General features: G+C 48.0%; 3 protein-coding genes across 5 annotated transcripts in view; all 3 read left to right on the top strand.

Moving 5' to 3' along the window:
- Positions 1-8,427, top strand: part of pip5k1ca (phosphatidylinositol-4-phosphate 5-kinase, type I, gamma a) — a 27,366-nt gene extending 18,939 nt beyond the window's left edge. The window contains 3 exon segments of the mRNA XM_067229439.1: positions 1,760-2,008; positions 5,580-5,670; positions 6,608-8,427. Coding sequence (XP_067085540.1) covers positions 1,760-2,008; positions 5,580-5,670; positions 6,608-6,630 — 363 coding nt within the window. The 3' untranslated portion in view covers positions 6,631-8,427.
- Positions 8,428-12,675: 4,248 nt separating this feature from the next.
- On the top strand, positions 12,676-16,322 carry LOC136936006 (ras-related protein Rab-11B). Of its 2 annotated transcripts, XR_010875034.1 has the most exons (6): positions 12,676-12,786; positions 13,970-14,165; positions 14,294-14,487; positions 14,591-14,671; positions 14,757-14,979; positions 15,200-16,322. XR_010875034.1 is itself a non-coding variant. In XM_067229727.1 (5 exons), exons 1-5 carry the CDS (start codon positions 12,747-12,749, stop codon positions 14,900-14,902), a joined length of 657 nt encoding a protein of 218 aa, XP_067085828.1. In that variant the 5' UTR covers positions 12,676-12,746; the 3' UTR covers positions 14,903-16,322. The 2 variants fall into 2 exon arrangements, 1 of the variants encoding a protein (XP_067085828.1); XM_067229727.1 differs by having other exon boundaries at positions 14,757-16,322.
- A 656-nt stretch (positions 16,323-16,978) lies between these two features.
- On the top strand, positions 16,979-21,076 carry marchf2 (membrane-associated ring finger (C3HC4) 2). 2 transcript variants are annotated; one of them, XM_067229725.1, is made up of 5 exons: positions 16,979-17,081; positions 18,501-18,796; positions 19,134-19,329; positions 19,854-20,063; positions 20,527-21,076. In XM_067229725.1, exons 2-5 carry the CDS (start codon positions 18,621-18,623, stop codon positions 20,683-20,685), a joined length of 741 nt encoding a protein of 246 aa, XP_067085826.1. In that variant the 5' UTR covers positions 16,979-17,081; positions 18,501-18,620; the 3' UTR covers positions 20,686-21,076. The 2 variants fall into 2 exon arrangements, with proteins under 2 accessions (XP_067085826.1, XP_067085825.1); XM_067229724.1 differs by having other exon boundaries at positions 19,134-19,338.
- The last annotated feature ends 200 nt before the right edge of the window (positions 21,077-21,276 follow it).

Raw genomic sequence — 21,276 nt, 5'->3', positions numbered from 1 at the left:
ACAGGTGATCTACCCTCACCAGGCTGCACGCTCCAGCTGCTACTGCTCAGGCAGAACACTGGAGAACTGCCAGGCACGCTCTATGACAACACGTAAAAGCTAGCCAATACTAGCTAGCTTGGTCCTGCCTGACTCCACAACATATACACACCAAGACCATGTGACCACCACCAAGGAAGAGAAACAAACGCTTAACAATCATTGATCCAGATAGGATCTACCATGGGGTTGCCAGGTTTGTAGATCTGCCCCCGTTTCTCTTGAGTTATCTAACTTCAATCATCGATATGAGGTTTCCTTTGGCTCAACACTCTCTAAAAATACCCCTGCTAAGTTATTCTACCTGCTGGATTAGCACACCTCTCTGTCTAGCCGAGTACAAAGACTCCCATCTAGTTAGGGTGACGGGCTTAGCTTCTGGGTCCACCAGGTCTGGAATACCTATCTAATTAGGTTAAGAGCATGTGTGTGTGTGTCCATCTGTGTGGGTGTCACAGCTACGGAGGGTGTCTGGGGGACTGGTCCACACAAGTGGGCGTGGTCTCTGGTGGAGTGCCCCTCCCCCTGGGAGCCTGCTCTCCCCAAATGCTCCACCCTATCCTCAGAGGCCAGAAAGACCCCTATTTAGGGCAAGTATTTCCCTGTAGACTAGGGATAGGCTTCAGACAATGGCTGAGGCTGGGGCTGAGGCTGAGGCTGAGGCTGGGGCTGAGGCTGGGGCTGAGGCTGAGGCTGGGGCTGACCTTGTGGCCTGGGGTGTGGGGGGGAACTGAAAGGAAGGCTGGGGGCTGAGGGGGGGGGGGGGGGGGGCGAGCTAGCGACAGGGTAAGCTGTGGAAGTAGCCATCTGGATAGCCCTCTCCTCTAATCACTCCCTGCCTCGCCGGCTGGGGGAGAGAGGGAGTGGGGGAAGACAGGAAGGAGACATGGAAGAAGGGAGAGGTGTCGAAAGAGAGGGAGAGAGGAGAAGGTAGAAGTGAGAGCAGGGAGTAAGTTGTGAGAGAGTTGGAGCATCTGCATGGCAACTAGTACGCTATGCTCTATTTAATTTCCACCTAACCAATGAGAGGCCTCGCTCGCAGGCTAGCATTTCTTTCAACAGCAGATGGGGTTTACTTTAAAGTATGCTCAAACGCATAAGCTGAGAAAGCAATCTGGATAAGCTTAAGTCTATTTTAATGGTCAATGAGTCGGTACACAACAAAGGATTGGGCTGGCACACATGATGCTGGTGTGTGTGTCTAGGCGGGTAAATCTTACTAAGTGCTCTGCCAAACATCTTACTCTCGCTCTCTTTCACACAGATGCACACACACACACACACACACGCTGATAAGTCTCCACGCTGCTTGTCTGTTTGGTCAGTTCAATTACCGAAGCTTTGAATTGCCGACATTATTGTGTGTGTCATGTGTGAGTGTGAAGGAGCCTCAGTGTGACTCCTGTCTCCTCAGTGTGTCTCCTGTCTCCTCAGTGTGTCTCCTGTCTCCTCAGTGTGACTCCTCCCTCCTCAGTGTGACTCCTCCCTCCTCAGTGTGACTCCTCCCTCCTCAGTGTGACTCCTCCCTCCTGTCTCCTCAGTGATATACCCGAGGTGCCGGAACCTGCTGCTGAGACCGCCGCCCCCCCCCTCCTCACCCTCCTCCTCCACCACCTCTGCAGCTCCCCCATCTGCCCCCACCTCCTCTCCCCCTGACCCCACCTCCTCTCCACCACCCTCCAGCTCTCCTCCACCACCCTCCAGCTCTCCTCCACCACCCTCCAGCTCTCCCCTGCCCTCCGGCTCCTCTCCCCTGCCCTCCGGCTCCTCTCCCCTGCCCTCCGGCTCCTCTCCCCTGCCCTCGGGCTCCTCTCCCCTGGGCGCGGAGGCCGGCAATGCGGCTGAGACTCCCGGCAGCCCCAGGGTGGGGCTGGACTCGGACAGGGTCAGCCAGGTGTCGGGCTCCGGCTGCACCAGCCAAGCCTCCGTCGACGACGAGGACGACGTGCCAATCACAGACATCTACTTCGTAAGCTGCCCGTGTCTGCAACACACACACGTAGAGAGACCCCACAACACACACCCGTACAGACGCCAAGGCAATCTCGCAGACAAACGCACACATCCGAAAAAAAAAAAACACAGATTCCATTATTCATCTCTCATTGGTCAGCCCCCCATCCATACCAGTGTTGGCCCAATCAGAATTGGAGTGTGGTGATGAGCAGAGCTAGCTCCTCCCACCAGCTGTCTGATGCGCTGCTGTCCTGCAGGCGTCGACAGGAGGACCCCCCCCACACCCCCTGGAGACTCAGACCGGTAGGGAGGGGGACGGGGTGTGGCAGCGTGCTGTGTGCTGTGTCGACCACAGTGTGTTAGACCTCGCTTGTGTGTGTGTGTGTGTGTGTGTGCAGTGCTATATTTTGCATGCAGGGTCCTTCCGGCTCCTTAACCAGCCAGTTAGATTCAAAGTGACGGACGGCTTGTCCTGCTGACCTTATCTGTTCTGCTCTGACTGGTCTTCGTTCCAAAGCGCCGCCGATCAAACATGTCTTCCGGAATGTGCTTCGCGCTAAATAGCCTCAATTCCCGAGGATGGAATAAGTAAATGAATGAATGGATGAATGACTAGGAGGGTTTCAGGTCGTGTTGGAGTCGGAGAAGCCAGACAGTAAGCTGTGTCCAGGCTGAACCAGACACCCCACAGAGAGAGGCAGGGCCAGCCTCGCAGGTCAACCCAGTGCACAGGTCGGCCGATCAGCTCTCACTTACCAGACGGCTATCCTGACCTCCCCTCTCCTGGCTGTCTGGCTCCTCCCCCGCAGAGCTCCGGTGGCACCGACTGAGGGGCGAAACGGGAGAGAGAGAGAGGAGGGGAAAGTTACAGAAGTCCGAATGTCGATTGAAAGCCGAGTGTGTGTCGTTGCTCTTCGTTATTCTCGAAAGCAAAGTTCAGTCGCTAAAGAGCACACGGACGCCCTGGGAAGCACAGAGGCTGTGTGTCTGCGGAGCGCAGCCGAAGAACACAGCACGGAGTGCAGAGCCGGGGAGAGGGAGAGAGAGCAGTCCTCGCTGAGAGCTCGGCCGGGAGAGAGCGGAGGAGAGAGCGTTCCTGAAGTGATTGTGGAAGTCTGACCTGGTGCTTGATGGCTGAGAGGTGTAGCCTGCGAGCCCACTGGACACAGTCTGAATTATTCATCAGCTATTACTCGCCTTCCCCGCAAGCCCTGTTTCCCTCCATTCTCTGTCTCCTTCTTCTCTCCCCTCTGGCTCACCAACCCATTGTTGTCCCGGATCATTCTTTTCCCATCGTTCTCTCTTTCCCTCTCGCTCTGTACGGTGTCAGAACCGGTTCTTCAAGCGCTCAGCTTCACACCTCCAAAAACAACATCTTTTATTTCACCTTCATACCTCCTCCGGCTTCCATCCGCATCTGTCTGTTTCTCTCACGTCTATCCCTTCTTTCTCTCCCTCCCCATCTCGTCCTCGACCCCGGGGTGTGTTCGCTCAGTTTCCAAACGGGAGGACCTGGGTGGTCTCTCCACCCCGCCGCAGGAAGGAGTCCCGGGCCAGCGCCACTGTAAGTCCCAGCAGGGGAGCTGGTGGCCGTCACTTAGCCAGGCCGCCTCGTCACCAGAGCCCTGCTGTACCCGGACCCAGGCGTGGGCCTGCTCTGCGTGGGCCTGCTCTGCGTGGGCATGCTCTGCGTGGGCATGCTCTGCGTGGGCATGCTCTGCGTGGGCCTGCTCTGCGTGGGCCTGCTCTGCGTGGGCCTGCTCTGCGTGGGCATGCTCTGCGTGGGCCTGCTCTGCGTGGGTCTGCGCTTGGTTGGCTGTAGATGTCCTTGCTTCCCTTGTTTATTAGCTTGTGAGGTGTACATAAGTAGTTCCCACACTCAACACAGGAAATACGATTTGAACCAACGTTTAGATCCCCGCTTCCCATTTTGGGGCCTTTATTCAGCTGTCGTTGCCCTCCTTTTCAGTGTTGTTCATTAGTACTCTGTATCTCTGTGAGGAGGCAGGGAGGGAGGCAGGGAGGGAGGGAGGCAGGGAAGGAGGCAGGGATGGAGGCAGGGATGGAGGCAGGGATGGAGGCAGGGAAGGAGGCAGGGATGGAGGCAGGGAGGGGTGCAGGGATGGAGGCAGGGAGGGGTGCAGGGAGGGAGGCAGGGAGGGGTGCAGGGAGGGAGGCAGGGAGGGGTGCAGATGGTCTGATGTGAGAGGAAAGAGGGAGGGGAGGGACGTGTGAGGGGGAGGTTCGTCTTCCCAGGATTCCTTCTGTCTCATGTGACACTCGACCAGCCTCTGTGTGTCAGCCCTCGCGGCGTGCGAGTACGCGTGTGTCCGAACAGGCATGCCAGGAGTGTGTGTGTGCGACACTTGTCGGTGTCAGCTTAGTGTGTGTGTGTGTGTGTGTGAGAGAGGAGTGTGTGAAAGAGAGAGCGTGACGTCAACCCCCCGCCTCCTCGCTGGCGCCACGCGGCGGCAGCTGCTCTCTCTTAAAGAGACGGCGGCGCCGTTAACCGTGGCACCCTGTCTTTACACGGGGTTGAATAAAGGACGACACAGTGACTAAACGCAGCCCCCCCCCCCCCCCCCCCCCATCTCCTCCACCACCCACGCAAAGAGCTCTGACCTCCATCGCGGAAGAAAGGCATCTGGCGTTGGCATCCTGGCTTGGCTGATGATGTGCTCCCTCGCAGGGGGTCTTGGCACCCCCCCCTGTACCCGGCACCTTCGCCACCCCCTCTCTCCTGCCCTCCGCTTCCTGGCTGCCGCATAGACCCATCCTTCACCCTGTCCTCCTCCACCTAACCTCTCGCACACTAACACTCCGACCGCTGGATTCTATAGAAATATAGAATAGTAGAACTGGTACACTCACAGCACAGCTGTTTTGTATCATGGACATGGTCGGCACTTTGTGTCCTGTTTCTAGAAATCTAGCATCCTGCTTTCTATAGCGATAGTATCTCACTGTTTCTTCCCACTTCCTTGTTCTTGCAGAGGAATGATGTCTGTAGCCTGCACACTTGTCTGTCCAGCGTTTCCTCTATGCATCTCTAACTTTCTTTTCTTCCCCTGTCCTATTTTGTCCCCTATACTCTCTCTCTCCCTCCCTCTCCCGCCTGCTTCTGATACTCTCTCCCCCTCTCTCTCTCTCCCCTTCCCTCTGTCCCTCTCTCTCTCTCTCTCCCCCTCTCTCTCTGCCCCCTCTCTCTCCCTCTCTTTCTTTCTCTCTCTCTCCCCCTCTCTCTCTCTCTGCCCCCTCTCTCTCCCTCTCTTTCTTTCTCTCTCTCCCCCTCTCTCTCTCTCTGCCCCCTCTCTCTCCCTCTCTTTCTTTCTCTCTCTCTCCCCCTCTCTCTCTCTCTGTCCCTCTCTCTCTCTCTCTCTCTCTCTCCCCCTCTTTCTCTCTCTCTCTCCCTCTCCCGCCTGCTTCTGATACTCTCTCCCCCTCTCTCTCCCTCTCTTTCTTTCTCTCTCTCTCCCCCTCTCTCTCTTTCTCTCTCTCTCTCTCCCTCTCCCGCCTGCTTCTGATGCTCCCTCTGCGTCCGCTGGCCCCCCGTGTCTCTCTGCTGTGGTGGTTGTGTAATGCAGCCTCCAGAGGACAGGACCTGGGTGTACTCTCCTCTGCACTACTCGGAGGCTAAGGGCCTCCCGGATGGAGAGGAGGAGAGCCAGACAGTAAGTGAGAAGAACCGGCCTACACAAGACGGGGACCCCGTCTCATCCCAGACCGAAGCCTGCATCCCGGGTCTAAACATCCCAGAGTAGGAGAGGCGATCCTGTCGACGTCTCTTTGTCAGTCAGTGCTACTGCTCTTGAGGCGTTTCATAAACATGGACCACACCTTGAAGTGTGTCCGAACCCAGTACAGCACTTCCATTGAACGAGCTGTTGTCCAGTCTTGACTGTCCAGCAGGCTAGGCTTAGATCTGAGACCAGGAGGCTAAGCTGCAGGGTGTGTGTGGGCTGCCTTGCCCACTGACAGACAGCCTGTATGACCATGTGGTGCCCACCCCTGCCTCCAACACGCCACAAACACGTCTACCGCCAGCATGCTCCCCACCACCACCGCACCCCCGCACGAGGCTCCAGCTACACCCGTCTGTCTCATGAACCCCCCCCACTCCCATGTGCTCAAGGTGTCACATGACACATAAAATAAATGTTCAGATATATTGAAGCCCATGAATAACATTACCATCCTTTACCACTCAAAGAGAAAGGGAAGAAGAAGAAGAAGAAACGTTGATCTATGACAAATATGATTGTAGTCGTTTCTAGGATCTTGTGTAGGCGAAGTGACATCATCAGGGTCTGTTTTGGCTCTGAAGGTTTATGAGCGTGTATATAATAGTTGGTTTGGATGTGGTGAGGTGAGATCCCTTGGGTGTGTGACTACAGAAGGCTAGCTTCTAGTAAACCGCCCTCATAGCAGTCCCAGAAGCTGTGTTTTCACACCAATGTACGATTAGATTTACGATTTTGTGTCTCTTCTTTACTCCTTTCCTCACTTTCACAATATCTCCCTTGTCTTCCTCGCTTTATTCCTGCCTCTCATTCTGTCTCTCCCCCTCTCTCCCCCCCACCCCTCTCCTGCTCTCTCTCTCCACAGTAAATAGTGCAGCCGCAGAGAGAAGGATAGTTCCCTGGATGGACCCAATCAGAAGGATCCTTCCTTAACCTCATCATGAAGACCAAACCTCAGTCGTGACGATTAAAATAATCTAAATAGACTCTGAACACTGGAGGCCTGAGTCCTCTACATGACGGGAGTGCTGAGGTGCTTCTCATATGTTCACCCCAACCAAATAAAAATATCAAACATTATTAGAAGAACTACCGGATGCCAAGTGGTTAAACTCATGTGTGAGGTCTTGATTAAATGCCCATGGGAACAAGGGGTTTTATGTTTGGGTTTCCATTATCACATTCCCATTGGTAGATGCAGTAAATGGATCGCAACATGTATTGTATTTTATGTACTTCACTTTGTGTTAATTTATATCACGTGCTTTCTGTTTGTGTTGTGTAAAGTAGTTGTTTTTTACATTTTTATTTGGGCACTTTTTTCCAGGCATTTTCTCTTTTTTTTTTTTTACTGTGAACATGTTTTTGGTACATTGTGTGCTTTACAGTTCGCTGTGTTTGATGAAATATCATGTTTCGTTCCTTTGCTGCGTCGTCATGGCACCAAAGGTGACGGTGAAGGGTGTCATGCTTACTGCAGTATCTAATTTAGTTTTACATCAAGTGTTGATCATGACATCTATCACGTGCAATGCCATCTTTGATACTTTTAACTGAATATTTATGTACTGTAGGTTCCAGAGATCAAAAGTAGATTAATTTAAAAGTAACACTAACTGTTAATCAATAGCCTACAGAGCCATTATCATCAGCCTATTGGTCCCTTTTCATTTTGAAATTGTGAAAAATGTAAACTTCTCAGTCAATAGTTTTCATAATTCTTGTACACCTTTTAGAGTTTATCAAAAATGTGAATATGGCCTGTTGACTCATGTTTGGGGACTTCCTTTTAATTCACACTGTAAAAACAATATGTGTGTATCTGAAAAACACTTTAAGCTGCTTTGAAGAAATCATCAGGTTGAACAAAATCACAATCAACATTGAATTAGTCTGCAGTCAATACATAGATAATAAGTTAACAAGTTCTAAATCAAGTTCTCTTTCACACTTTTATTTAATTTGTGTGTGTGTGTTATCATCGTGTATCTGTGAGGGAGTCTTTCAGTGTAAAATACTGATCATTCGATCAAGATGTGCAGTGGTCACTGGTCAGTCGTAATCCGTTGCTGTTGTTTGACATCGAGACACCATAGCAGCAATATTTTGTACCGTAGAGTTTTTCGGTTACTTTTGATTGCCTTATGGAGACATTTGATATTTCAGTGTGTGCCGTTGTATTTATTTTCTTTCAGTAGTTTTCGCTCCTGAGAATATGTACATAGAATTATAAATACATATATAAAGATATATAAAGAAGATATTTTCCATTTTAATTGGAGAATATTATTTTTATTTGGTTTTATTTTTGCTGCTGGCAAGAAATTATTACGATCTACCTAATTTACTGTAGGCTACCATATTCTTTGATGCGTTTATTGAGATGCAGCCATTTTTATGTTGTAAAAATCGCGCTGTTTCTTTGTATCATATCCGAGTTGTCAGTTAGACAGTACATGCAAATAGGAGTTCTTCCGACAGTTTGTGTTTGTGTAGGCCTAATGTGTTTTCAAATCGCTGTGTGCCCTCAACCAGGGAGTCCTTTACAAAGACATAGCATGTTTTCCTATGAATATGCATATCAGAAATATGTATTTATGTATATCTGTGTATATCTATTTATGAAGATAAATAGATGACCGTATGTGTGTGCGTGTGTGGACTCGATCAGAACGAATACAAAATAAAGCAGTTACATGTCAATGAAATGTTGCATCTTTTTCGAATGTCAATATCGTCGCCTTGAAACACTTTAGAATTGTTGGCATCTGGTTGCCTTGGTGAATAATAAATATAATTGACTTTTGAAAGTCATCATAGCTAGTGCTAGCTAGTTTTTCTAGTTAGTCGGCGTTTTCCTTTAGTGGTCGTGTTCCGTGTGTTGGCACAACCAGCATTGTAAATTGTAGCTACCTATGTTACTAATTTACTAATGGACTGTAGGTTACAACACACGAGACGTGTTGGTGAATTACACCAATAGTGTCGTTATTTGAGGGACCTCTTCATTTAGACATGATGGACAACGGAGATTTCACCGTTCCAAAATGGGAAGAGTTAGATTGCAAGGTTTGGAAATAGCTTCTCTTTATTTTCTAAATAGTACTGAATCATTCAGCTATAACTTGTAATTATTGGTTACGTCTCGATATGTTTTTATTATACAGTGTCCTGACGAGTCAAACGAAGACCACAGCAGATGCTCAACTCCTGCTTCTGCGGTTACTGATGATGGCAGCATAAAGAGTGGTGAGTGACAGCCTTGAGCCATGGGGTAATTACAACCACAATTTATCCTCACGTTTCATATGACTTATACTCTTTCATCTTTTAGTTTCAGAGTCCATACTATTTAAACAACTTCATTCTGAGATAGATGTTACCCAATGCTTACTATCAGGGACCAATGGGCTGGAAGCCTACCTTCAGTCTAAAGTAAAGGTATGACTACTCTATACAAATGGTTCATGTCTCTTTATTATTCCACTGTAAAGTTATAATAGATTTTTGCTCCTCACATCCCCAGCCAATGTTAGAGCAAATACACGCAGCGGCAAACAAAGTGGTGGTCAACTGTAAGGATGTAGGTGATCTGAGGAAAGGCCCCCAGGACACAAACATCCTTCTGCACTGCCCCTCTCTACAAGAGCTTCTTTTAAAGTTGGGCTTTAGCAAGAACACGGTAGGTGCCATTTGATGAAACCGCTCCGTTCTTCTTCGTTATTAATCCGAAATTATTCGTATTTAATTTCCGATATGCTGACTGTCTTGCGTGTCACTAAAGGAGGAAATCCAAGACTACTTGATCTCGTCTGACCGTGTGTGCTGGCTCTCTGAAATTGAGGCCCTGAAAATGGAGCTGAAAGACACCCAGTGTCGACACGAGGCTGTAGTGAAGGGCCTCCACCTCTCCCTGCGCTCCACGGAGCAGAAGAACAAGAACTCCCAGATGGTGCTACAGAGAAGCCTCGGCCAATCCCAGGAGAAGCTCCACTCCCTGGAGCAAAGCCTGAAGGAGTACGAGGTGGAGGTGGCCTCCTTGCAGCACAGTCTGATGGAGTCCAATGACAAGTCCCAGAGCCTGCTGAAATCTCTACGGGCTGCCAACATCAGGATCCAGTCCTCGCAGCAGGATCAGGAAGAGTCTGAGAAGAGAGTCCAGAACCTGCAGCTCGATCTCATGGTCACCAAAGAGAACAACCAGGTCCTGCAGGAGAAATTGGTTTTCTCCGATGAAAACGTCAAGTCTCTCAGGCAGAACGTCAGCGATTTAGAGAACGAGTTTCGGCACCGCCACTGGGCCTCTGAGGAGAAGGTGAAGTCCTTGCAGCAGGCCCTGAGCTCCTCCGAGCAAGAGGCCGGGTCACTCCAGCAAAGCCTGAAGACATCAGAGGAGAAGGTAGTGTCCCTTCAAAACAACCACTGGGCATCGGAGGAGAAACTCCAATCCGTGCAGGAGAACCTCAGTTCCTCCGAGGGGAGAGCCAGGTTCCTGCAGAACTCCCTCAGGACCACCGAGGAGAAGTCCAAGCTCCTGAACGAGTCCCTCGGGGCCTCGGAGGAGAAGGCCCAGGCATTGCAGGAGTCCCTGGCCGTCAGAGAGCAGCAGCTGAGCGTGGCCATGGCCCAGAGGCAGTCCCTGGAGAAGTGCAAAGGCCAGCAAGAAGACCGAATCCAGAACCTAGTGCAGTCTCTCGCAGCTGTGGATAAGCATCACAGTACCACAGTGCTGGAGATGGAGAAGTCTGTGATGAGCTCCAGGGAGAAGGTGGAGATTCTCCAGGGCGCCCTGGACAGGGCTGACTCTATGCACCAGAGGGAGGTGGGGCAGCTTCAACAAATACTAAACAGGACTGTCCAGAAAAAAGACGCCATCGAACAAGAGCTCCGTGGTAACGGTAAGGAATCATCTTATGTCAATGGAATGTCTAAATCTCATCAGACCCACCAGGATGTTGAAGTTGAAGACTGACTCTTTATGTTTTGTGTAATCTTTCTCTTGCTAATGCTTATGTTATCATTGTTAGTGTCTATCTTGAGCAGTAAGTTACTAGAAGAAGAGACCAAGGCAAGCAAAGAGATTGAGAGATCTTTCAAATATGAGAGAGAACTGCAGGACACTATCATGGACCTCAGGTAAACACACAAATGTGCAACAACTTACAGAAACATACACAGGTACAAAACGTGTAAAAAGAAACATACAGACAGACAGACTTACTGACTCTCCTGTCTCCACTCATGCAGGCAGAAGCTTAAGGCGCAAACGGACGGGAGAGAGTTTGCTCAGGAGAGCCTCAAGTCACGTCAGAAGGAACTGGCAGAGCTGCAGCGCCTCCTAGAGGTGGACCTGCTGAGGTGCAGAAGCTCCTGCCAGCAGGCCAAGGAACAGAAGAGCCCGACGAACATCCGCCAGAGCAACTTGAAGGTGGACTTGATGAACCTGAAGTCCGGCCTGTACTCAGTCCTGGAGAAGGAGAGCGTAAAAGATGAGCAGAGGAGGCAGGACTGGGTGAAGGTCCTGGACAAGAGCAAGGAATGGGAGCAGAGGGCAGAGAAACTGGTGAGACTGTCAACATGATTAGTATGATAGATCTTGATGGTGTGGAGCTATAATTACACTACCACAGCATTATTTTTGCATTACAAATGGTCCACCTGCAAATATGACATGAGGGTGAACTGACTGGGTGGGTTCCTGTGTGTGAAGGTGGACAGTCTAGATTGTCACCAGCTGTTGAAGGAGGGAGGGAAGGAGAGGGACCAGCATCGAGGCGGAGGATCGCCCTACTTTGCTGCTTCCCTGCCCCAGAGGAATCGCTCCTCAAGACCTTCCTCTCCTTACACTTATGGGTAACGATAATCACCCACTCCGGGCTCACGTCACAAACTTGCCCAGATGTGAAACATCCTACTTTCACAGTTTGAGACAGTCAACAGGCTAAGAATAAGCGTGTGGGCTCTTGGCTATTTGTTTTTGTTTTGTGTAATGTTAGTTTCATCTCATGTCTTCACAGTCATAAATCTGTCGAGGAGAAGCAGTTTGATTCCGGCTCCCAGTGGGGTGTTAGAGATTCTGGATGCGTTCGTCATTTACAGACTGTCCAAAAAAGATTGAAGCACCTGCAGTCAGGTAAAACAACACAAATCTGATGGGGTCTGTCATCTCCCATGTTGTCTGCCATTATATACGACATGGTTCAAACAGAAGAGGTTTAAACATAGGGGGAGACACTGTAATACAAAGAATCATTCTGAGTGGCATTTTTGGAACATTACATGCTCCATTAACATTGTAATATGTGGTTGTAGTCAATAGGGTCCCATACTGGAATGTCTTTATTCATGATATCAGTGTGTATTTACATTCTTAACACAATTACTGCTTAACAGGCTATTGTGTCTTTGATTGTGGGAAGTGGTATCTAGGACAGTAGACCATGTTCTCTATTCTTGTTTTTTGGGCAGAATATTCATGTAGGAAATGTTTTCATTTTGTCAAAATGTTTAAACACTCCACTGTATTGACTTTTGTTTTTCTCTCAGTGGATTTCCAGAGGAGTATCAAGGGTTTGCTCCGGATGTCATAACCATCAAGACGAATCCAAGATTTGTTCAGTCTTGTGACTGGGGTGATTTAACTTGAAATAAACTGTTGGTTCAAAAAACAACACAAAAAAAACGTTTTATTTATTGTTGATAGATAGGGGATTCATACAGTTACATATGAATTCAGTATAATACTTTGTTTAAATCCATGTATGTGCGCTGTTGAACTCTACAGACATTTTATATCTAGCGTTTTATTGTACATAAATGATTACATTTCTAAGACTTTAAAACATTTGTCAACGTATCTATCAGTCAAAACAGACGTCTCTTCAATTGGTCAAAACAAGTGTCGCTCATAGCTCACGTGCTTGGGAGGCAGTTTTCCAACCCGGCCTGAGACGGGACACAGAAGGCTCGCTGGTGCTCACAAGACTTTTCTAAAGTAGAAATTTGTCTAAAATGGGGAACCGAGATGACGAATACGACTATCTGTTTAAAGGTAAGATCGATTTATTTGGAGATTAAGTAAAAATCACTTTCAACGTTTTTGAGCTAAATATGAGAAGTTGAAAGGAGAGGAAGTCAGTATTCCCCTTCCTTTAGCTTCAACATAGCTAGCCAGCTAGCTTGGCTGTGCAGGCTAAAAAGATATTCATTTCACTGCGTCCCAAAAATTATGCTAGACCTCTTTCCTTGCATACGTTTTGAAGCGACTGATGTTAGATAGTTTGCAGTAACTCTCTTATGTAAACATGTGTAATGTTACAATCTAAACTAGGACAATCAGCTGTCTGACAAGTGATGGTTAACATACAAGTTAGCAATCATCAGCTACTGAAATACTTTTTTTTAGCAAGCCACACTAGCTAGCCAGATAACTTAAAACCCGTTTAGTACCGTTAGCTATCAGCAATCATCAACATAACTCTTTGTCTAGTTGCATCAACAGTAAAATGCAAGTCACTAAATTATTACCCGTCCTTTGTGTTCTGTGCCTAGTAGACGCCCATTTTTGATGACCCTAAACCAAAGCCATTTACAAAGGACTTATTTATCAAACCTCTCCCTAAACCGTGATTGTTGCCGTTTGCTACGAGTGTTATTCGGGGTCACGTTAAGATGGTGGAAAAAGGAGATTGTGAAAGTAAACCCGACTATTCATCGCTGGCATAGCTCGTTAGGAAGACTCTCTTGGGAACACCCACTCCAGGCGCTATCTGTGTTTATTGTCCCTGTTGTACAGATACCTTTGCCTCTGGTAGTCACCGTGTTTATCTTAAGCCTTGGTATCGGTAGGCAGCCTACTCCCTCATGATGATGGTTACTGACTAATAAGATATTAGTATTCCAGGAAGAGCCTCCTTCGCAGTGAGCCTAGGCCCAGACCAGCCTCAGTGAGTCAGACTGTACCAATCATAGGTTGGATGTCACAAGTACCTCATGAGCTTATACAGAAGTGCGAGTCAGCAAGTGACATACAGTATGCTAAAGTGGTACGTGCTACGTTTCTGGAGATGAAGGGAGGGGAAGTTTAATTTGAGCTTTGTTTACAGACTATGCTCAGTGCTGTGTGTGTTACCAATAACCTGTTACGGTAGTCACTGGTCCTTCTCATTGCACACTGTCATGGACTGTGCTGTCAGTGTGTCATGCTTCTCTGTGTGTGTGTGTTCTGTCTCCAGTGGTGCTGATTGGAGACTCCGGCGTGGGGAAGAGTAACCTGCTGTCTCGTTTCACACGGAACGAGTTCAACCTGGAGAGCAAGAGCACCATCGGGGTGGAGTTTGCCACCCGCAGCATCCAGGTGGACGGCAAGACCATCAAGGCCCAGATCTGGGACACGGCCGGCCAGGAGCGCTACAGAGCCATAACCTCCGCGTGAGTAGGGGGGCGGGGCCTCCGCCCAGGAGACAGGAAGTACAGGGGTGGAGAACCGGAAGACATCTCCATGTGACATGTGAGTCCAGCCCTCTGACCCTCCGTGCTCCCTGCTCTGTCCTGGCCAGGTACTACCGAGGGGCTGTAGGGGCTCTGCTGGTGTATGACATCGCCAAGCATCTGACCTATGAGAACGTGGAGCGCTGGCTGAAGGAGCTGCGGGATCACGCTGACAACAACATCGTCATCATGCTGGTGGGCAACAAGAGTGACCTGCGTCACCTCAGGGCCGTGCCCACGGACGAGGCTCGCGCCTTCGCAGGTACGCACGCCGAGCCCTGGACGAGGCTGCACTGGGTATCCAGAAATGCAGATTTTCTCCCTGTGTGTCCCTTTGTTCAGCCTTCTGTCTGTCTCTCCCTCAGAGAAGAACACTCTGTCGTTCATTGAAACTTCGGCCCTGGACTCCACCAATGTAGAAGAGGCTTTCAAGAACATTCTAACAGGTAAGCAGCTTGGGCTCTTTTTTATTACGTGTTCAACCTGTAATCAATCAAGTCAAAGGCCAACATATCCTTTTTGCCCCTTCAGAAATCTACCGGATCGTGTCACAGAAGCAGATAGCTGACAGATCTGCACATGACGAATCACCAGGCAACAATGTAGTGGACATCAGTGTTCCCCCGACCACCGATGGGCAGAAAGGCAACAAGCTGCAGTGCTGCCAAAACCTGTGACACTCAAAGCTTCCCTTCCTCCTCTGGTCTCCTCTCAATGTCTGCTTTGCTCCAGTGTTCTGCTGCTACGGTAGACTGTATGTACCTCCTGTGTGTTTAGAAGTTTCACAGACTCACTAGATTACACACTAGATTACATTCCTTTATTTTTCTTCTTTTTGATTTCCAATGTTTCGTTTGTCTGTTGTTCATTGTCCTCCACAGACTTTGAATATATTTTCTTCTCTCCCCCCCCCCTTTCCTTTTGCAATGATTTGTGGACTCTGATCATGTGACCTGCTCCTTTGGGAGGAGCAGTGAAGAGTCAGCCTGTCCAGAACTTCCTGTTGCTTTCCTTTGAGTCCCAGAGTGCTGAGAGTGGCATAAAATAACGAAGTGGGGCATGAGGAATGGTGTCCTACTGCAACTGATAGATAAGGACTTTTTGTTGTTGTATGTATAGTCCACAGGGATACCAAAGGAGGTAAATGCAATCATTTCCAAACTTAGGTTATCTCGTCTAAGCAGTGCAAGATTGGACCTTTTCCAGTTGTGCTTTTTTTTTTACGTGACTGATCGCTGCTGTTATTCACTGAGCTCACTGTAGTTGGTTTATGTTAGGTCATTCATCCAGCTTTCTGTGAATATGCAGCTTCTTTTTCCAGCCAATCATTTCAAATCAATTTGCCACGTAACTATTTTAGAATTACTCTTAACACCTTGAATCAACAACACTTAAAGCTAGCTGATTGTTGTCTGGGAAATGTTGCTTTTGTGAAATACTTTAAAAATGAGTGGTTTGTTTTGTAGAAGTAAGATGGAGCAGAATGTGAATTGTTATTGGTCCCTTGACAAAGAGGATGCATTTCACTTCCTTTTGTTTAGTCCAAACAGTTGATTGGTCAGCTGGGGCGATCAACAGAAGTGTTGCTATGGTCTGTTTGGCTCTCTAACATGCCTTATATATCTTTTTCTTTCTGGTGGAAATGCCTTGTTTTGGAGTGTGGATGTATACCGTCTTCCTGTCACATGTCCAACTTTTACATCAGTAACACATCATCTTTTAACATGCCTTTTCATCATTAATTATTCACACATGGAAATAAACCTATTTCATGACCAGTTGGCAGATATTTTCTTGGATCATCTGGAACTCATCTCCCAAAGTTGCCCATGATGGGTTTAAGCTGTAGCTCATATCCTGCATGCTGTTTATAGATTTATATGCTACAGGCTTGATTGACGATCACTGTTGTATGAGATGATATCGAGTTGTATCAATGACAAATGCATAACCACCCATGGTGGGATGTACCACAGCAGCCTATTGATCTGATGGGAATGGGAAATGAAGGTCACTTCTATGCATATAACAGCGCACACAGTGACGGTCTCGTTAATGCTTTCATAAAACATCAATAAAGCATGTGGTATCCTCTCAGTCAGTCTCAAGACAGATGTTTGTTACTTAATCTGCAGTTCTGAGGCAAATCGCAACTTGGATATGTTTCGATGTGAATCTGTTTGCCATTATGTCTCTTTGTTTGATGAGTTTAATCCCACACTAGATAATCTCTGCCTTATAGATTATTCTGTTTTGGATGTGGATACCCTACAGGGATGAGTTGATTATGTCAAACTGTTATTTGTCAGGTCAACTAAAGCAGGACTTACTCTTGTGCACAGCTGAATTTCTGCACTTCACAATAGGTTTGTGTCCTGTAAGTATTTTTTACATTCACTCCATTGTGCAAATAGCCATTGTCAGGCATTTCGTTTTTCATTTGCATTTTGGAAATAAAGGTTGTTTTCCTGCATGTATTTTAGTGTCAATGCATGAAATACGACTGGGTTCTTCTTTGGTCACTGAAGATAGAGACAATTGGATCCGTTACCAACCCGTTTTTGCTTTATTATAACAATTGATGTTTTCCTGACCCTCTGAGTTTGCAGACGGATGGAAGCCAGCCAGTGGCGGAAGCGTCGTCGTTGACATATTGACGTTGTGTCAGCTGAGCTAGCCGTCGGTTAGCTAGCTACTTTGTGCAGTGCTAGCTAGTAGTAGTAGACTGTAGCTAGTGCACACACGGGCAGACAAATAAGTCTAGCAAGCTAGCTACCGTATCTAAGTCTGACCTGTTTTATTATTTGATATTCAACTCTCAGATCCACATTTCAAAATGAAAAAAGAACATACGCTGTGAGTATAATACACTACATAATCGTTCATATTTTGCCCGAAGGTGGCGTTTTGGCTAGCTAAATAAGCTAGTAAATATTGTAATGGTGCTAGCTATGCCAACGTTACCACCAACCAGCTAGCCTAGCCCCAGCTGTCTTGTCGCTACTGACCAGGAGACTGTCCGATGCAACGTCGAGCTGGATTCACAATTATGTAGCTAGATTAACTATTTTAATCAAGACAGTGTCGTGTAGATGTTTATGTTGTGTGTTGCACAGTACCTGTGTGCTACATAGTCTACGCGTACTGTAGCTTACTCGCTGCGTTTTGGGGGCAGGAGATAACGCTATGGTGATTAAGGCCGATTGATCATACATTAGCGAGCTTGGTTAGCTATGGTTTGTTGTTGGATAAAATAATAATGCACTCCCGTAGATTGATTGCAATTGATTCTGTAATCATATCAACCGCAGCAGAACTGGCTTTAAGGATTGACATGGTCAAGCTGTTTAAGTTGAACATCTTGCTAGTTATATGTCATTCAGTGTAGAGTGCCTTATTATCAAAATAAAATACAGCCATGATATGGATCATTAATGTTATTGTCTCGAACCATGGCAAAAGCTTTGGTTACTGATCATGCAGCATCAGCTGCATTGCCAGTTAGCTGAGCAATTAGTGAATTGTTTATATGGACAGCTCCTGTCATCTTTTTTATTGGTTGACGATAGAAATAAGTTCCTCTGGACTAGATATTAAAAACCTTACTACCTGCAATTGTCTGTAATCTTGCAATAATATAAAATAATCGAATATTGGCTTAAGATTTGTGTTTAATGTTGGGGAGGGGTGTGTTTTAAGTAGCTTAGATTGACTGTGTGTGTGTGCATGGCTATCTAGGAGAACAGCTGTCTATCAGTTTTTGTTTCTGTGAAAAAGGAAGCTGTAGAATAGGCAAACTATCTGTGTCATCCAGAACATTGGAGTTAGTCAATTTACTCTTCTTAGAAATGTTTGCATTCTTCTTAGAAAATGTCAAGTAATTCCACACCCAAATAATGAGTTTTCAAATTTTAGGTTTACTTTACAGAAGTTAACCTAGCTCTGCGTTCCTAGTCTGTATTATATTGTAAACTACTATAGGTCCCTGAGTTTCATCACTATTACGAAGGTACTTTTAGGCTTACACTATCTGGAACTTGGGAAGTGAAAAGGTATTGTCTCTGTACATTTACATTACATTTAGTCATTTAGCAGACGCTCTTATCCAGAGCGACTAAGTACAGGTACATTCCCCCCCTGAGGCAAGTAGGATGAAGTGCCTTGCCCAAGGACACAACGTCATTTGGCACGGCCGGGATCAATGTTAAGATTGTATTTGCCATCAAACAATCAACAAGATCCGTAACTCCTGTCCTCTCTCTCTCCTGTTCTCAGTTGCTGGGCTTAACCACTGTTCTGCGGAAGCAGAACCTGGCCGCTTCCCCTCACTCCTTCTCCTCTCACCCCTGACCCCACCCCCCCTCCCCCCTTCCCTTACACCCGAACAACACAACCATGACAACCGGGGAGTGTTGTCACCTCCCTGGTTCCCTGTGTGACTGTTCTGGCAACTCCGCCCTGTCGAAGAGCGTGGAAGAGTCGGATAGCTGCCAGGCCCAGTATGTCACCAAGGTCACGGCTAAAGATGGCCGGCTGCTGTCGACCGTCGTCAAGCCCCTGGGCACACAGAGGTACGTGGCTCATTTACTGAAGCCAGGTGACAAACCTGTTGGGGTGTGTGTGTGACTTGGTGTTTGTGGTTACTGTATGTGTGTGTGTGTTTCTGTCTGTGTCTGAGTCACTGAGTTTATGAGATAAAAGACACGAGTGCATGCTGAATCCTGTTTTTTTTTTGTATTTGGCCTCTTGATGCAAGGGGTCATGCTCTACACTCTATCTCATGTTCAGGACTGCAGAATGTTCTGTGAAATCTAACACCCTGTAGGTGTCAAAAACTATAACGCAGTCCTAAAGTACAGCCCTTCCTCTGCCCTGCCCTGCCCTGCCCTCCCCACCCCCTTCTTCCAGTGACGGACCCATCTGCCGGATCTGCCACGAGGGGGGCAACGGCGAGGGGCTCCTTTCCCCGTGTGACTGCACAGGGACCCTGGGCACGGTGCACAAGAGCTGCCTGGAGAAGTGGCTCTCCTCCTCCAACACCAGCTACTGCGAGCTGTGCCACACAGAGTTCACCATCGAGCGGAGGCCCAGGCCTCTCACAGAGGTAACAAAGGTCAATGCCTTTCGCCTTGTCTGCACTCCTCTGCCTGCTTCGGTGTTGTTGTTTTTTTGGCGCGCGTGAGGAACCATGGACGGAAGACGCGAGGGGCGTGTGTGCGCCCGTGCGTGCGTTGCTGCAGCTGGCCTTCTGTAAATCCGCTTCTGCTGCCAGTCCTTTCTCCCTGCTTGCTGTTACTTACTTTTGCATAACAAAGTGCTGTGTACATGCTTGACGACTAAATTTAGTCTCTCTCTTTCTTTCATCTCTCTACCTCTCTCTACCTCTCTCTCTCTACCTCTCTTTACCTCTCTCTCTACCTCTCTCTCTCTACCTCTCTCTCTCTCTCTACCTCTCTCTCTCTACCTCTCTCTCTCTCTCTACCTCTCTCTCTCTCTCTCTCTCTCTACCTCTCTACCTCTCTCTCTACCTCTACCTCTCTCTCTACCTCTACCTCTCTCTCTCTCTACCTCTACCTCTCTCTCTCTCTCTCTCTACCTCTACCTCTCTCTACCTCTCTCTCTCCACAGTGGCTGCGGGACCCTGGTCCGAGGAATGAGAAGCGCACCTTGTTCTGTGACATGGTGTGCTTCCTGTTCATCACGCCCCTGGCGGCCATCTCGGGCTGGCTGTGTCTGCGCGGCGCCCAGGACCACCTGCAGCTGAAGAGCAGGCTGGAGGCCGTGGGCCTCATCGCTCTCACCATCGCCCTCTTCACCATCTACGTCCTCTGGACTCTGGTAGGACTAAAACGCCCCCACACACACAGGACAGTAGAGTGGTACAGCCGATACCACTTGGGCTCTCTGAAAACTTCGAATAGGAATTCTCAGTTGGGTGAATCACATGTTCCAGAGGATATTTCAAATACCTTGTGAGTTCCCTGGCATCTCAAATGCTGACTTTTTTTATATGATTCAGGAAGTAGTTGGTGTAAATGACTGTCACACTATGTTTATATGTACTTATATAGTGGTTACCTTGTCTTTTAATGAGCCTCCCATTATTGTAGTTAGGGATCTTTTGTGGGAAATCATGTGTACTTTGAGCTCATTGGTTCACTATTAACCCAGGAGTAGTGTAGCCAAGCACTTTTTCACCTCAGCTACACAGGCCAAATCCAAACCATTCTTCTCTCCCCCCTCCCTTCTCTCCCCCATCTCACCTCACCACCCTCCCTCTTCTCGCTCTCTCCGGATTCAGGTGTCGTTCCGCTACCACTGTCAGCTGTACTCGGAATGGAGACGAACCAATCAGAAAGTACGCCTGCTCATCCCCGATGCCAAGGGAGGGCACTCTACCCAGCATTCCCTGCTCTCCACCAAGCTGATGAAGAAGTCTGCGGACGAGAGTATCGTATGAGGTCAAAGGTGGGGAGTGAAGATGAGGAACAGGATGATGACGGCGCTGTTACTAATGTTCTGGCGGGGGTTCGGACCCCCACCTTGCCTCCCAGCTAGAGCCGAAGCACTTGTGGAAGCATTTCTTTTGCTTTTTCTATCGAAGCCCTTTTTACCTACTTAATGTGTATCAGCTCTACATTACCCACCTCTCTTTTGTATTGTGTTGTGTGGCCCTTCTAAGGGACGTTAAGAGAGCCAGTAGGGTTAGAAGCTGGGCTGGAACCTGGAGAGGGCTAATGATGCACATGACCAAATTATCTTTCGCTCTACTCTCTCTCTCTCTCTCTCTCTCTCTCTCTCTCTCTCTCTCTCTCTCTCTCTCTCTCTCTCTCTCTCTCTCTCTCTCTCTCTCTCTCTCTCTCTCTCTCTCTCTCAAAAAAGAATTCTGAAAAATGAAATGTTATTGGACCTTCTCCGTTCCTCTGGTGTCCTCAGCCTTCTCCCCAGGTCTCTGGTTTGCTCTTAAACCTCTCTCATGTAAAGCTTCAAGCTAAGATTCTTCTTCATCAGTTTGGTGGATTACGAGACACTCATGTTTTAGACAAGTCAG

The sequence above is a fragment of the Osmerus mordax genome, chromosome 26, assembly GCF_038355195.1.
Source record: "Osmerus mordax isolate fOsmMor3 chromosome 26, fOsmMor3.pri, whole genome shotgun sequence".
NCBI lineage: Eukaryota > Metazoa > Chordata > Actinopteri > Osmeriformes > Osmeridae > Osmerus > Osmerus mordax.
This window is presented reverse-complemented; position numbering and strand designations above follow the sequence as displayed.

Coding starts and splice junctions, on each gene's coding strand:
- LOC136936006 (XM_067229727.1), top strand. CDS start 12,747: ATGGGGAACCGAGATGACGAATACGACTATCTGTTTAAAG. Junction 12,787..13,969: donor ATACGACTATCTGTTTAAAG/GTAAGATCGATT, acceptor TTCTGTCTCCAG/TGGTGCTGATTGGAGACTCC. Junction 14,166..14,293: donor TACAGAGCCATAACCTCCGC/GTGAGTAGGGGG, acceptor TGTCCTGGCCAG/GTACTACCGAGGGGCTGTAG.
- marchf2 (XM_067229724.1), top strand. CDS start 18,621: ATGACAACCGGGGAGTGTTGTCACCTCCCTGGTTCCCTGTGTGACTGT. Junction 18,797..19,133: donor AAGCCCCTGGGCACACAGAG/GTACGTGGCTCA, acceptor CCCTTCTTCCAG/TGACGGACCCATCTGCCGGA. Junction 20,064..20,526: donor TCTACGTCCTCTGGACTCTG/GTAGGACTAAAA, acceptor CTCCGGATTCAG/GTGTCGTTCCGCTACCACTG.